At 42.0% G+C, this 17,363-nt stretch overlaps 1 protein-coding gene across 1 annotated transcript in view; it reads left to right on the top strand.

The window, feature by feature from the left end:
• Positions 1-17,363, top strand: part of triob (trio Rho guanine nucleotide exchange factor b) — a gene marked incomplete at its 5' end in the record, with an annotated part of 170,021 nt that overhangs the window by 128,324 nt on the left and 24,334 nt on the right. The window contains 4 exon segments of the mRNA XM_081388786.1: positions 339-440; positions 1,324-1,463; positions 1,659-1,761; positions 4,530-4,773. Of these exon segments, the coding sequence (XP_081244912.1) occupies positions 339-440; positions 1,324-1,463; positions 1,659-1,761; positions 4,530-4,773 (589 nt within the window).

The following is a 17,363-nucleotide window of genomic DNA, read 5'->3' as shown; positions in this document are numbered from 1 at the left end:
ACTCACTCACACCAGCTCAGAGATCCACTCGTTGATGTGATTGTTACAAGGTAGTTTGTGACGTCAGAAACACCAGCGATTTCAAACTGCGTTTTTGAGACTGTCTTTGGTTCACTGCAGTTTTAAAGAGAAAATACTCAGCAATGGTGTTGACTTGTGAATTTGCACATGGTTTGTCTTAAAGCATATTAAAAACACCACATAGACATATAAACAACATTAAAAGCTGGATTTTCACCACTGGATTTTCACCACATTCTTTAACAATAAATGCTTGCCTGATTACAGATTAAGGATGGCCATACTTAATAATTTTTTTTATTTTTTGTTCTGCCTAGACCTCAGAACTAGGAGTTACTGAACATGTGGAAGGAGATCCATGTAAATTTGCACTCTGGGTTGGACGGACACCTACCTCAGACAACAAAATTGTCCTAAAGGTATGATTTGCATTCCAAATTGATACTTCATCGAAGATGTTTTAAGTTGTTTCAGCAGAACTATCACTAATTTTTGGCTTCTAATAAATGTTTTCTTTGCTTATCAAGTTTATTTACATCCAAACATTACTAACTTGCTCAGCATATAAGCATGTTTCATTATTGAAAAAGTTGTCCCTTATCTCAAATCAAATGGAACTTTCCAATAGTCTTTGTTATAAAATAAAGAGTATCACTCATCCTAGGGTCCTTGAAATAGATCGGATAAGTGGATATGTTTTCAAGTTTTGAGTGTTCATGTACTATAGTTCTGGCTTGAGTCATGCCATTGTATAAAATCATGTTGTTAGACGTTTAAGTACTTTAAGTAATCCCTTATGTAACTTGTGTCTCTGAATGGTTGCCCTTCATCTCTGCAGACATCATTGAATCATGGAATGAATCATGTGTCACTCCATGTGTTCTCACATGTAGATACACACATGGATGCTCTCATGTTCACACTTTTAGCCTGGTTTACAACTGAAATCACTAAACATTGCTCCCATCTTATTTTACTTGCGTAATCTGACGTATTCCAAGTGAAATGTAGGATGGATGGGAATTGATTTTATCCTTTGAGAACGAACTGAATCGTGATTTAGTTTTATTGACAGGTGGTTGAAGGCGATGAGTTGAAAAATAAGAGGGATTTGTAATCTAAAACGAAAGAACATTTAGAAGCAGAGCAAGTTATTATATTTTGCTAAAAGATTAGAACGAATTAAAGGGTTTGACGTCATTTCAACTCTGATTGCCTGCTTTGACAATTATAATAGCTATGTATGTCTGTTGTGTAAAGAGAGGTTTGTTAATGTTTGGTTGTATTCAATGCACCCCCCAGGCTTCCTGTATTGAAAACAAACAGGATTGGATCAAACATGTACGTGAAGTCATCCAGGAGCGTACCATCCATTTACGGGGGGCACTCAAGGAGCCAATTCACATTCCCAAAGCCACTGCAACCAAACACAAGGGCAAACGGTATGTCAACCAATCACATCAATCCATAGCCTGATAAGAGTATGGATCTCTGGAACTTAGAATAAGCTCCAGCTGAAGAAACTCATTTTATGCATATCAGTATGTTGTCTTTGACAGTGACTGTCAAACCAGTGTGGAAAAGCTTTTCTTTGGTAAACTGGCACTTTTAACTGATGTCTATTTCATATTGAATAGCAGGGATGTAGAAGACCTAGACAGTCAGGGTGATGCAAGCAGTCAACCAGACACCATCTCCATCGCCTCCCGCACCTCTCAGAACACACTGGATAGCGACAAGGTGAGTGTGAAAGTCTGTTGACCTTAGTCTAAAAGTGCCATGCTACACCTGCTGTTCAGCTCTGGTGTTTTGGTGGCATGTTAAGACCTGTAGAGTTTTCAGACAAGGAAAATGGTTTAATGTCTGTACTGAATGTTTTAGCCTCACCCTAAAAAACAGATTTGATGGGTTTTACCAACTTAAACTTGCTAATGTGGTTCAAAGACCTTTTTTGTTGCATCACATTCAAAGACCATGGTAATGAAGCTTATAATCACTTCTAAATCAAGTCTAAAATCTAATTCTTCAAGGGGTAGTTCACCCAAAAAGAAAAAGTTTACTCACCCTCATGTCGTTCCATACTAATGATACTACTAATGAAATACTAATGAAGTCAATGCAACCCAAATTTCCACGAAAAAGACATTGTAAAAGTGGTTTTACCATATTTGATGAGCTCTATGTATGTGGGTTTATCAATGTTTATATGAATAATACATTAAATGAAATTGTTCATTATAAAGTGATCATGTGTAGTGCAGGATTTTTGGTTGCATCTACTTAGAATGGATGGACAAAAATAGTAAGAGAATATTAATTGTATAATTAATTGTCTTCAACTGTGTTCTGAAGATGAATGGAAGTCTTGACACAGCATGAGGGTGAGTTTACCCTTTTTGGGTAAACTAGCTCTTTAATTCATTTCTGAGTGCTTGTGGAACACTATGTCCATTTTCAAGCTTCATCTTTTGCTGGATGAACATTCTGTTAAAGGTGTTTTATTGCTACATCTTGATCTGATCCAAAGATTTAAAGAACCTTGTTTTTGTTCTCCTGAATGTATGCTCTTCTTAATAATAATACTGAGCTGCTGGAAATTCTGTAAAATGTATGAAAAAAAAAAAAGAAAAGCACATTCATCTCTGACTGGCAAGGCTATCTTAGACAACAGGTGCACCACACTGGCTTGTGTACAATAAAAATAGTTAAACATGGCAAAGAATAGTTTATTCCAGGAATTAGATTTTAGTGACAATGGCCACATATGGGTGATTCTTCAAATAGGGCCACTTTCACTACTTGAAATCTTGAGAAATCCAGAAAACTATGTTTCTTATGTTAAAATTATGATGTGAGCTGTTGTGGATGTTTAATTAAGTATTTTGAAAGTTGGATTGTTATGTAGATTCTCAAATTCTCAAACACTAACAGTAATAAAGTTTCTCATCATCCTTATGTAAACATCTTAGAATGAATTATATTTCTGTCACTATGCATGTAGTTGTGGTAAAAATGACTCCTCAGGCCCATGATAAGCAAATGTAATCTTTTTTTTTAATGTTAAATGTGTGGCATGGTGGTAATGCGAGCATTATTGGGGAATGTGTTCGTTTGTCAAGTCATTTATTTCTACAGCTTTACATTATTAAACAGGAAAATAAGTGCTAATGTTAAAAAAAATCATCAATTATGACATGACTCCAATTCAATTTTGACTTCAAAACAGCTCTACTGACATTATTCATCTTAAGTTAGATCTATGTTGTTTCAATTCAGTTCAATAGCTGTGCTATTTTTGCAAAGTTTATAAATTATGAAACAAGTCCAATTCAGCTTCTGTATAAGCAGCTCTACAGAAGCCAATAGTTTCATAAATAGTGTTGCATGAATACTAAATGAACTGAAAACATAATTTTCACTTTTTATATAAAAACCTTTTAGGGAACAGAAAATGTCTCCTAATTGAAGAATCAACCATACAAGAAGTTCGGACACAGTGGCGTCCAGTAGTTCCAACATTCCTTTAACCTGATTGTCAACAGTCGTAATGAGGGTTCCTCAGTGGGGAACGTTGCTTTGGTTGCTTTGGATTTAGCAGCACAGACGCTCATCTTCCCACTCACAGTCAGAGCTCTCCTCTCACTCGCCCTCACACATGTGCATGTTTTTGTCCCTGATATGTATTGCGAGCCTCCTACAAGAACACACGTTACATGCTGATACTGTCTTGAATCAAAACACACTTGGATGCACCATCTTTATCTCCATTTCCATGTCGGTCTCTTCCCTGTCTCTGTGACACGTAAAGAGTCTCGCTGTCACCAAATTGACTCATGTACCCTGACGACCCCTCACAAAGGCTCACTGTTTAAACCGTCTTAACGCACACAGAGCCCTCTCAGTTCGTGGCGAGGTGAAAAGGTGAGGCTCCCAGAAGCGTACGAGTTCCTGCACGTCACTTCTAATAAGCATTAATTTGCCTCCTGCTCCTTTAAATCTTGGCACATTGTGTCCGTCTCTGCCTCCTCTCCCTTCCTCCTGCCAGGCGTCACTCCTTCAGACTGATTCCATCTCCGTGGCAATGCGAGGATGTGTCAGCAGCCTTCAAACGCCTGCCACTTTACCTCACTGGAGTCCTGAATGCTTGAGCTGTAGATGGAACTGTAGACCAGGTTCATTTTGATCAGAAAAAAGAAAGGCAAAGTCATTCCGTCTTCCAGATTGAAGGATATGGCATTGTCGGAGTTAGGGGTTTTCGACTCAAAACGTCATCCTGTGTGATGTTTGAGGCATAGGGACTTAAAAGGAGGTGTTGTTTTGGTAGAAACATGGCGTGTAAAGGTTCAGGATCAGTGGCTCACCTTTTGAGCTCATTGGCGATGCCACATTACCAGTGGGTACGTTCGTTCTGACTTTAGACTTGTCTATTTTCTTAGTTAGGTCACTTTTGTTTTCTTTATCAGATATTTTTTTTTATTTTATTGTGACGCTTATTCTTTCCTCCACAGTTGTCCGGTGGCTCAGAGTTGACAGTGGTCATCCACGATTTCATGGCAAGTAACGGATCGGAGTTGACTGTGCGTAGAGGTCAGACAGTGGAGCTGTTAGAACGGCCCCAGGACAAGCCCGACTGGTGTCTGGTTCGCACCACTGACCGCTCACCTGCCCAGGAGGGCCTGGTTCCCAGTTCCATGCTTTGCATCGCACATTCCCGCAGCAGTATGGAGATGGAGGGAATTTTCAATCATAAAGGTAAGATGGCTTTCCTGTTTTCTGCAGATTGGGTTGGGTTAGATTTAATTGGACTGTAAATGTGTTTGGGTTTTTTGGATGTTCATGCTGGCCGAAGCTTGCTGCCTAAAGGGATAGTATCATTTCCAAACCTGTATGAGTTTGTTGATCAGAAAAGAAGATATGTAAATGAATCTTGATAACCAGACATTTGACTGTAGGCTACCGTCAATTGTCTAGTTACCAACGTTCTTCAAAATATCTTCTTTTGTGTTCTGCAGAAAAAAGAAACTCATACAGGTTTGGAACAACATGAGGGTAAGTAATGACAAATTTTTGGGTGAACTATCCCTTTAACTATCCTAGTATGATGCATCTTCAAAGAATTTAACTAGTCACAGCTGTATCATGTCGCACATCTGTGGTTTGAGGACTACTGCACTATTTTTGTTTCATGTCATTTGGCTTTTATTTGATGTTTGATTTATTTTGAGTTCCCTCTTACATCATACGTACAGGTTCCCATACGCACATGCACATTCTTCAAAAATTGTACTACTAATTGTTGACAGTCTAAAGTATATATATTTATACGTTTCAATCTACAGTATATACTTTATATAACATATACTTGTGTACAGGAGCATGATCTATTTCAGTACACATGTCATAATCACAAGAAAGTCGAGAACTGTAGTTCCAACCTCGTAAGTTTGCGAATGTTTGTTGGAACTATGGTTTTTGCAAAACTGAAACATTGAACTATGTTGGTAACACCGGAACTTGCTTACATGCTGTAGTGGACTTACTTGCTTTTAGGACTTGTTTTTGGGAAACACACACCTGCTTAGATATGGGGTCGGATCAGGATGGCATCAGGATTTATAATGGGGTTTATTTAGGTTTACACTTCACAGAGGCTGCACTACTTGGATTTGTCAGTGTTTTGAATTTGTGGCAACTCTGGGATAGTGTTTGGTTTTCCTCTCCAGTCATGGGAACAGCTTCTGTGTAAATGCTTGAGGGATTACTTGAAGACACATCAGCACACGCATCCAGCTGGTCTTTTGTGTAAGAGTTGTTAGGTAATCACCTTTGACTCGATAGGAATCTCAGTTTTGTTTTACCAATCTTCTTGGTAGAATGAAAGGATACATAGATAAAAAAAAAAAAAAATTGAATTTACCTTATGGATTAATTGTATATCGGTGATTTATACAAAATTGTATTTTAAATCATATTGCATACAGATTTCTATCTGTGTGCAAGATTAACATTTAAATATAACGAACCACAATTACATCTGATTATCCTAATGTAGGTGCTAGATATTGTGTGCTTTCCCTCAGGAGAGATGGATCAAAGCTGTACAGGTGTGTGAGTGTCTGCTCTCGATTCACCCCGAACCCAAATAAAATTTTAATTGCAGTCCAGCTTTGCTCTTTCTTATTAGGGTTGAAGTGTGTTGTGCTTGCAGTAACCATGGTTATGGGTTGTGTGTGTCAGGTGATGAACAGGGTTGCCAGGCCGTAGGATTTCCCTGCTAGGACCGTATCCATGAACACAAGACAGTTAATGTGATCTTGTGATTTTGATCATGCCTTTAAAAGCAGCCATTTTGTAAACAATAATTCATGGACTACCTTTCAAAAGTTGTTTTTTAAAGAAACTAATACTTTAATTCAGCAAGGACATATTAATTTGATCAAAAGTGACAGTAAGGGCATTTATAATAATACAAAAAAGTACATTTCAAATAAATGCTGTTTCTGTTTCTAAATAAATCTTTATTTTCATCAAAGAATCATGATGTATCATAGATTCCACAAAAATATTAGCAGCACAACTGCTTTAAACATTGATAATAATACGAATTTTTGGGGGCACCAATTCAGCATGATTTCTGTAGGATCATGTGACACTGAAAACTGGCTGCTGAACAATTAGAATGTTTAAATATATCAAAATAGAAAACAATTATTTTAAATTTTAATAATATTTCACAACATTACAGTTTGAAATAAAGTTTTGCACATGAAAACATTTATGATGAGTCGGCGTAAATTAATTTGGGAGCGATCTTATTGTTAATTGGTATTTAAGGATTTAAGGATTCAGCTATAGTAAGTACATCAGCTGCAGTTTGTAAGTTCATCATGATCAAAGACATGTAAAATGAAATTCATGGTGGCTAGTCACTGCTTTTGAAAACTCTGAATGGAAAATGATTTGTGACAAAGAAAACGACTACAAAGGAAGAGCATGTGGTAAAACTAAGAGGGTCACCAGGCACAGATTTTTGAGGTCACCCACACAAGGATGACTGGACTGCATCTGAGAGAAGATCATTAGTGTGTGCAGGGTGTGGTGTTCAGTTTGGAGAATTCTGGGAAGTTACTGAAACTAACTTATTTTTAACTCTTGATGTAGTTAGATGCTTCTATCTATCTATCTATCTATCTATCTATCTATCTATCTATCTATCTATCTATCTATCTATCTATCTATCTATCTATCTATCTATCTATGACCAACAATGAATGTCAAGGAGATAGCTAATGAAAAACTTTAACGTATTATAACTGTCATATTGGAACTAATAAGTTAGATGTACTTCATTTCTATTTTTGGAACTACATTATAAGTCTCATACCTGTGTCATCTTTTAAGTCCATTTTTATGACATCATTACAAGTAGGCAAGTACCTTTTATTTTGAAGAGGTCATGGGAAATGTCAAACAGCCGGTTCTCTTACAGCAAGGACAATTAGTATTTATAGAATGCGAAATAGGAACCGTCATAACTCATGATGACCAGTGTATTCTACTTCTTTAAATTGCTGCCCCGGCTATTTCGTTAGCTGAAACGTTCAAGGTATATTAAGGCAGCTGGTGTGGTGCAACGTGTCCAGAGAGGCTAAAAAAATCCAAATTTTATAATATGAGAACAGAGCAGAATCCTCAGCAGAATTTTGATTAGTTCTGGCATAAACAGTTACGGATCTCTGTGTGTGTGTGTGTGTGTGTGTGTGTGTGTGTGTGTGTGTGTGTGTGTGTGTGTGTGTGTGTGTGTGTGTGTGTGTGTGTGTGTGTGTGTGTGTGTGTGTGTGTGTGTGTGTGTGTGTGTGTGTGTGTGTGTGTGTGTGTGTGTGTGTGTGTGTGCCAAAGGAAGCAGTTTGACTGGCCACAGACCAGCTACTGTTAAGCAGCCAAAGACGCTTAAACAGGGAGATCTTTGTAGCCGCCCGCTCCGGTGCAGCCTGTAAGAGTGGCAGACATTTGTGTAGGTGATAAAGAGGCAGTTGTTTGTATAGTTTACTTCATTTTCATGTTGTGACCTGATATTGTCAGCCATACTGTTTGCTTTCAAACTGTCATTTACTTCTGGGATGTATTATTACTGTGCTCCCAATAAAAAATGCTTAAAATGTTCGAACAGGTCAACACTTGACTGATTTTGTTGTTTTGCAGAATGCCATCATCCACTTGACATTTCAGGAATCCTCACATAAAAGACTCTAAAATAGCTGCAACCATTATTATCAAAATGTTTTTTGTTGAGATTTTAGTAGTCTAATTGAGTGAATATCACAAAACCTTTCAAGAGTCATACATCAAAAGTCAAATATATATATATATATATATACTGTATATGAAACTTTTTTTCTGTCTTTTTGTAACTACATTATGATCAAGATAGTCCCCCCTATTATAATCCCCCTATTAGAAAATGAGTTAAAAAAAAAAGCTGAAAGAATCTTATCTTGAGAAAGCTTGAAAGGCTGACTCTTTTGGGATCACGTCTTTCATATTAAAGGATTGCAGGTTACACCTCTTTCCTCTCTTTGAGTCTTCTCATCCGGTTTTCCCTTCCTCCCTCTCTCTCATTCTGAGCATAACTTAGTCACAGCTGTGCATGGAACACCAAACCTCCCTCTTTCTCCATCCCCTTTCCTCTCTCCCTCTCTCTCTCTCTCTCTCTCTCTCTCCCTCCCTTTCTTTCATAGTCCATCACTCTCTTCTCAGCATTATGTGGTAAAAATCCTTTCAGTTTAGAGGAGTTAGTGTAGGTGTCCTCCTCTGTTCAGATCACCTCTTGCGTATGGCACATGGAATACACTCATTTTTATCAGTCAGGTCACTCTGTCACATGGGTTCAGCTTCAGGACGCTCAGAGAACTGCAAGTATTGGCTGCTGGATTTGGGTACGTTCCTCACAGGACAACAACGCTGTCAGAACTGAATGCAGTCATCGTAACAGCTTAATATAATGCAGCTTGTTTATTCTTGTAGTTATTGAAGAACTTATTTAATAAGTTAAGCGTAGGGTATGTTGATATGCAGGTTTATTTTAAGGATCACAATAGGTGATTGGTACAGAAACTACATGAAGAAATAGTCCTTTTTATTTTTGTCTGCTTTATTAAATTCAAATTAGATGTGATTTAAAGTGAATTTATTGGTCAATAATGTATTACTCAGCATCTGATAAGGACAAAGCTTGGTCGTTGATTTATTCAGCTGGACCTTCTCTGTAATAGAAGTCTTCTATAGATGTTCCTGTGTCTACAGAATGTTCTTCATATTAATTCACATTAGTTAATTAATTCACATATTCTTCTTCTTAGTTTGGTGACAATGTCACTTCAGTGGAAATTTTACACTGTTGATTTAGAGGGTCCGATCAGCTTTTAAAAGTTGTCTCTGACTGTCTGCTTTTATGTTTGCAGATCCAAAGTAAATAGGTCAATGACATGGCAGTACTTTTTTTGCATTAAAATGAAATAAATGAATGGTGGGAAAACTCTTCTATGATGTTTTTATTTTTTGACTTGAAATTAATTCTGACATTTTTGGAGGCATAATTTCAAAAATATCAAAAAGTGATCAAACTGTCCTGTTTTCATAATGAGGAAAGTTATTATTAAATTATTAAAAGAATGACATTCTCAAAAAGAAAAATTATTGAGTAGTTTATCATAAAATCTTATTTTTTACAAAATTATTATTATTTGAAAAATCTAAGTCACGATTTGACTATGCAGGTAAAAGAACTTGGTGTCAACAACTATAAGACTTTTTATTTGTTTTATTTTTATGATTTTATCATTTTTATGATTTTTGTCAAATGAAATGACCTCGGGTCTTTATCGGGATAATTGCCACAATGTATATGCTCAAATGTATTCAATGGGTTATTACTTTTTACTTAATGATTGCATTCAAAATTGAACTTTTCATGTAAATAGTATAGACGTTTTTGTTTCTTTTTTAAACCATATGAAACCAACATGGTTTCAATAATGGTTTTAAACTTGATTTTTCCTTCTTTAAATCTTGTACACTGTCATTTGTCATTGGCCCGAATATCATAGGAATAGAAATTCATGATGGTGCTTATATTTAGCTTTTGTTTATAGGCTGTTTGATTTAGATGTTACAGTATGTTGGTGTTTACGTGTTTTATTAAAGGGATATATAATGAAAATTGCTCTGCTTGAACAGTTCACCCAAAAATGAAAATTGTGTCATCATTTACACACCATCAAGTTGTTCCAAACCTGTATGAATGTCTTTCTTCTACTAAACATAAAAAAGAATATGGCTAACCAAACAGTTGATGGGACCCATAGTATGATATCATTTTGTGTGTGTGTTCAGCAGAAGAAAGACATTCATACAGGTTTGGAACAACTTGAGGGTGAGTAAATGATGACAGAATTGTCATTATCTATCCCTTTAATAAAGATTGTCAGGCATATGCAGCAAAACATTGTGGAACCTGTGCATGTGTTTTTGAGTGAGTCTTTTTTTATCTATCCGGACACAAGAGGCTCTCAGAGAAACAGACTAGATTTTTCTAAATATTACCCATCAGTCTATGAAGTGAGAGGCTCAAAGTATGAGAAAGCATCAATCTGTCACACCTCAATCATTCCTAATTAATGAACGTCAGTTGGGACGGAATGTTTCTTTAAAAATAGTTTTTCAAGAAGTTTTCTTTAAGATTTCAGTGTTCAATGTTTATATATGATTTCGATTTTTGAATAATGTACAAATCGCTGTAAGGTTCCTATGAGGAGGCTGGTTGTGTCCTCTACAGGCGACACAGGGCTCATTTCTGTGGCACTGAAGGCTCGGATTGTTCAGGTGTGAATTTAACGACACAGTTCAGGAGGAATGAATTTATAACAGAACCGGAAAAAACACACCACAATCCACAACTGATATATCTAGGAACATCATATAGGAAAATTGTATTCAATTATGGATATTCAGTCATTTGCTCGTTTAGTTTCATTATCATAGACTTTTAGTTTGCTTCTCATTATTTCCTTTTGTCTTTGTTTCCCGAAATCATTAGATAGTATTGCAATTCATCTGATCGTCACACCTGTTAGTCTTTTGGTTCGTTATCAGTATGTATTTAAGTTCCTCGTTTCTCTGCCTTGATTGACAGTTATTGTTTGTGTATCAAACGCTCTTACGTTACTTGTGGATTATCTGAGTGTAATTAAATACTTTTTGTTTTTACAAAAAGTATTAAGTACAATTAAGTAACAAAGTAACAAAAGTATTAAGTAACAAAAGTATTTTGTTTTTACTGAACTTCTTATTCACTGTGTGTTAAACTGACTTATTTAAGGTTTATATCCTGCTGTGAAGATTATAAATTAAGACGGTAACAAACACGCACTCGCTAAATTGTCCACAACTGTCTGTTACGCAGATATTATCCGCCCAAAAACCGGTGCAAAAAAAAAAGAACTAACTGTGATTGGTCACTTTACATGTCAGTCAGATAGTTCTCGTCTAATTGGACAGTAATTGGCCATAAGCCACAATGAGCCTTTATTCAAAACCTAAGACATTACAATTAATTGGTTCACAATGATTCATATGCCGACATCATTAGCAATATGATTTCATGGAAGAAGTACTCATTGCTGATATAGAAGTGTTCATCACTCAGAATTGAAAGATTTTGGACTTTGTTTACCGGGTGTGGCTATGTGTGTGTGTGTGTGTGTGTGTGTGTGTGTGTGTGTGTGTGTGTGTGTGTGTGTGTGTGTGTATATAAATACACAAAGTGTGAACTATGACAGAGGGGTCAGACTAGGCTCAGCTATAATATACTGTCCCCAATGAGGGGACAAACTACTGACAGCTGAGATTTCATATATACAACATAGGAGAGTCAAGTTAGGTCGTCTTTATTTATATAGCACTTTATACAATACAGATTGTTTCAAAGCAGATTCACAGCAATAAACAGGAACATAGTCAATGATGCAAATTTCATCAAATGTAAAACTAAAGTGCTAAAAAGCAGCTCTACAAAGTCAGTTCATTGTTGATTCAGGTCAGTAACTTTGTAGAGTTCATCAATTATGAAACAAGTTCAATTCAGCTATAAGCAGCTCTACAGAAGGAAATAGTGTCGTTATTCATCCCGAGTCAGTTGGTAGTTATAGACTGCACATGCATTTTTATAGTGACAGTCAATAAAAGATGTATTTATCAGCTCTTGATTTTTCCACTCCTCCCCTGAAGACCGTTCATCAGAGGCCTTGAATGTGTTTCTTCTGCACATCAATAGACTTGAAAAGAATATCTTATGCAAGCTTTATATAAGGATACTCTCTGAGGAGCAGAGCAAGGTCTTTTAAGAGGGTTCTGCAGTCTCAGTTTTGAAGAGGGCTGAAAACAAACCCCTCGGAAGTGAAAAGTAGAGCTATGATTTTCATCACCTTGTGGTGAAAAAAAAAAAAAACACTCACACTCTTAGACCTCTCAATAAACCCCAGAATAATTAACAACTGATAAAATATACTTGATATAATTTCAGTTATTAAGTGTATTAATTATATTTGTTTGTTAGATATCTATAGTTATTATAGTTATAGTACAGTAAACGTCTCGGGTTACGACTGTAACCCTTGTTCCCCGAGAAGGGAACGAGACACTGCGTCGTCGTCGTGACGACACTATGGGAACGCCCCCAGCGTAACGCATCTGAAGTATGAATGAAATCTGTCCAATCCTGATTGGTGCTGCGTCATGACGTAGTAGATGACGGCATACCCGGAAGCTACAAAGGGACGCCGGCTCAAACACACGTTAGCTACTTTGCGATGAAGCAAGCGCTCTTAACGTGATAGGTGTGGCGGCGAGACGCAGTGTCTCGTTCCCTTCTCGGGGAACAAGGGTTACAGTCGTAACCCGAGACGTTCCCCTTCGAGGGAACTCGCACTGCGTCGTCGTCGTGACGACACTATGGGAACGCAATGCCCACTATGCCACACCGTAAGCACGCCACCCTAGTGTGAAGCTGGAAGACCAGGCACACTTAGGACGCGAGCACTCTGGCACCAGGCGTCACAGGGAGTTGCAGACTATAAAATCTTATGAAGGTGTGCGGAGTGGCCCACCCAGCCGCTTCGCAAATATCTTGAAGCGAGGCTCCAGAAAGGAGGGCTACCGAGGAGGCCATGCTCCTGGTAGAATGAGCCCTCACAGCTATAGGTGAAGGCAGATTGCGCACCTGATAAGCTGTGGCTATAGCCTGAACAATCCAATTACTGATTGTCTGCTTGGATGCAGGCAGCCCCTTCTTGGGTGAACCAAAGCACACCAACAACTGGTCTGACTTCCTCCACTGAGAGGACCTCTCAAGGTACACTCTCAGGGCTCTGACTGGGCAGAGCAGGTGAAGTCTCCCCTCTTCCGCCGTCACGTGAGGTGGAGGATGAAAAGCCTGAAGAACCACTGACCGTGCCACATTAGATGGCACCTTGGGCACATAGCCCGGTCTAGGGTGTAAGATGGCCTTAACTCCGCCAGGGGCAAACTCCAGGCAAGTTGGCATTATAGCCAAGGCCTGGAGATCCCCCACTCTCCTCAGAGAGGTGATAGCAAGGAGAAAGGCCACCTTAAGGGTCAGGTTCTTTGCCTCAGCCGACTCCAGTGGCTCGAAGGGGGCCTCAGCCAACCCTTCAAGTACCACCGCCAGGTCCCAGGTTGGAACTCTGGAGCGAGCCGCAGGCCTCATCCTCCGAGCCCCACGGAGGAAACGTACAACCAGATGGTGCTTCCCCAAAGGCCCATCACCTACAGGCGAGTGGAAAGCCGCAATGGCAGCCACATACACCTTTAGTGTGGACGGGGTTAGACCGGCGGAGAAACGATCTTGGAGGAACTCCAGCACTGAAGCCACTGGGCAGTTAACTGGGTCCACCTCACGCTCTCTACACCAAGTGGAAAACACATTCCACTTCAGGCTGTACAGTCTCCTGGTAGAGGGAGCCCTGGAGCTGAGTAAGGTCTCGACAACGTCTGCCGACAGGCCAGCCTCTAGGTACCGAGCCCCCTCAGGGGCCAGACCCAAAGGTTCCACAGCTCTGGCCGGGGGTGAAGTATTGTGCCCCCTGCCTGAGACAGCAGATCCCTCCTCAGAGGGACCTGCCACGGGAGGCCGTCTAGCAGAGCTATAATGTCCGAGAACCAAACTCGGGTCGGCCAGCGGGGTGCTACTAAAAGTAGACTGATCCCCTCTCGGCGAACCCGCTCCAAGACTCCCGGGAGCAGAGCGATCGGGGGAAATGCGTACAGACGCAGCCTCGGCCACGTCTGCATCATGGCATCCAACCCCAGCGGAGCTGGATGCCTGAGAGAAAACCACAGTGGGCAGTGGGACGTCTCTCGAGACGCGAACAGATCCACTTCCACTGGGCCGAACCTCACGCACATGGCTTCCACCACCTCTGGGTGGAGTCGCCACTCCCCGGGCCTCAGCCCCTGCCTCGACAGGACGTCTGCTCCCTGATTTTGATCCCCGGGGACGTACATCGCTCTGAGAGACGACAGTTTCCCCTGGGACCACAGAAGGATCTGGTGTGCCAGTCTGCATAGAGGGCGCGACCTCAGACCCCCCTGATGATTCAGATACGCGACTACAGAAGTGTTGTCTGAGCGTATCAGGACATGGTGGCCGCGGAGGTCTGGGAAAAAGCTCCTCAGAGCTTTGTAGACCGCCAGCATTTCCAGGCAGTTGATGTGCCAGGAAGAGTGCCGGGTCTCCCACAGACCTCTCGCAAAGCGGCCGTCCATGACCGCGCCCCAACCATTGAGGGAGGCATCTGTTGAAACGGTTTTCCGGCAACATGATGCTCCCAGCACTGGTCCCTGGGACAGGAACCAAGGTTTCCTCCATATGACGAGAGAACGAAGGCATCTGCGCGTTACTCTGATCATACGGAACGGATTTCCCCTCGGGGAAAACCCCTTGGCTCTCAACCACCACTGTAGGGGTCTCATGTGCAGCAGGCCAGAAGGTATGACGCTGGACGCTGCTGCCATGTGCCCCAGCAGTATTTGAAACTGCTTCACAGTGAGGTTGTGGCCTAGCTTCACTCTGGAGACCAACGCCTGTATGGAACCCACCCGAGCAGGAGACATTTGTGCCCGCATCGTCGTGGAGTCCCATACCACTCCCAGGAACGTAGTCCTCTGGGAGGGCGTCAACACGCTTTTCTTCGTGTTGAGTCTCAGCCCCAAGCACCTAATATGAGCGAGAACGACATCTCGATGTCGAACTGCCATATCGTACGACTTGGCTAATATTAGCCAGTCGTCGATGTAATTGAGTACACGAATGCCCTGGAGTCTCAGCGGAGCCAGCGCTGCATCCATGCACTTGGTAAAGGTGCGAGGGGAAAGAGCTAGGCCAAAGGGAAGAACCCGATATTGGTACGCTTCGCCCCCGAAAGCGAACCTCAGGAACTTCCTGTGACATGGAAGGATGGAGATATGGAAGTATGCGTCCTTCAGATCTATCGTGACGAACCAGTCCTCGAACTGGATCTGACTCACGATGGCTGGAATTGTGAGCATCTTGAACCTGAATCTCCTCAGAGAACGATTCAAGTGCCTGAGATATATTATTGGACGCAACCCACCATCCTTCTTTGGAACTATGAAGTACCGGCTGTAGAACCCGGACTCCCTGTGTGGCAGAGGAACACGTTCTATGGCCTCTTTTACCAACAGGGATTGAACTTCTTGTTCCATAACCCGAACCTGCTCTGGGCCGACCACAGTCCAGACCACCCCGTTGAACTTCGGGGGAGGGGAGCTGAACTGCAGTCTGTAACCCAGCTCTACAGTACGCAGGGCCCACGCAGATATATTCGGAAGGCATGACCATGCGCCGAGATAATCTACTAAGGGAACCAGCCTCTCGAGGCTGGCCTCGGGTGTCAACCGAGCCTCGTTCCCGACCCCCTGAAGCGGCTGACCGGCAGGGAGCAGTCGAGAATGATTTTCGGTGTGCGTACGCGTTCGCTGCCCAGCCGCAGGTCTTATTTGAGGCGGCTGGAGCGGCGTGCGTGCGCGGGAAATCAGTGTGGCCCGAAGCGTACTGGACGGCGGGAACACAGCACTGATTTCCCGAGAGCTCCGGGAGGGAGGCGACCTCGATCGCTCCATCCCGGGGGGGACAGCTCTCAGCGGTCCGGCCGCAATTAGGACCGCTTAGAGGAAGCCTTCTTCGCCTGAAGGACGGTCCTCAGATCGACCTTAGGCTCCGAAGGCTTACCTCGAGAGCGCCGCCTCCTTTGCCAGGCTCCCTCGGGAGGGGCACGGGTGGCGACACTCTCCTTTTGCTCCTGACGGTGCGAGGAGCTGGAAGGCGGCCGAGGCTGCCCTTTAGAGGCAGCCTTCCTCGAGGAGCTGGAGCGACGGGGGAGATATTGCTGGAAGGCCGCCGACTGCTTCCTCACCTCCTGGAACCTCCCGACGACGGTCTCAACCGCACCGCCGAAAAGTCCAGAAGGCGAGATCGGGGAGTCTAAGAGAAAATGTTTCTCTTTCTCTTTCATCCCCGATAAATTCAGCCACAAATGTCTCTCCACACACACCAAACCAGCCATGGAGCGGCCAATGGCACGGGCCGTCTCCTTGGTGATGCGGAGAGACAAATCGGTGGCCTTTTTTTCCTAAGCTCCAGAATGTCCTCTGGAGAGGGACCCTGGCCCTCATCCAGCTCCTTAAGGAGGTCGGCCTGGTAGGCCTGCAGCACCGCCATAGTGTGCAGACAGCTACCAGCCCACCCGGCCGCCATATAAGCCCTGCCCACCAGCTCTGATGTATCGCGGCACGGTTTAGTGGGCAGTACCGGGGCCTTAAGGGACGATGCGGCCTCGGGAGAGAGGTAGCTCGCGAGAGCCTCCTCTACCCGAGGTATCGTCCCATAGCCACGCTCAGCCGCCCCCAGTACATTTGCAAAATCAAGCACTGGGGGGTTGGAGAGCCTGGCTGAATATGGTTTTTCCCACGACTTGCACAACTCATTGTGCAAGTCAGGGAAAAACGGAAGGCCCCGGCGTGGAGGTTGAGACCGGCGCTTGAAAAACCTTTCATCCAGCTTACTGGCTGGCTGGATTACAGGTTCTTCTTGTGGCCAACTAATATTTAATTTGGCCACAGCGCGGGTCAAAACCTCCACCAGCTCCTCTTGAGCGGGTGCGTGAAGCGGTGGATGGGGCTCCACAACACCCGCCTCGATGCTCAAAGCATCTGACCCCTCAGAGCCAGATAACTGAAGCATCGGT

This window comes from Scardinius erythrophthalmus (genome assembly GCF_964197995.2).
Source record: "Scardinius erythrophthalmus genome assembly, chromosome: 16".
NCBI lineage: Eukaryota > Metazoa > Chordata > Actinopteri > Cypriniformes > Leuciscidae > Scardinius > Scardinius erythrophthalmus.
The sequence above is the reverse complement of the archived record's forward strand: the minus strand, read 5'-3'. Positions and strand labels throughout refer to the sequence as shown.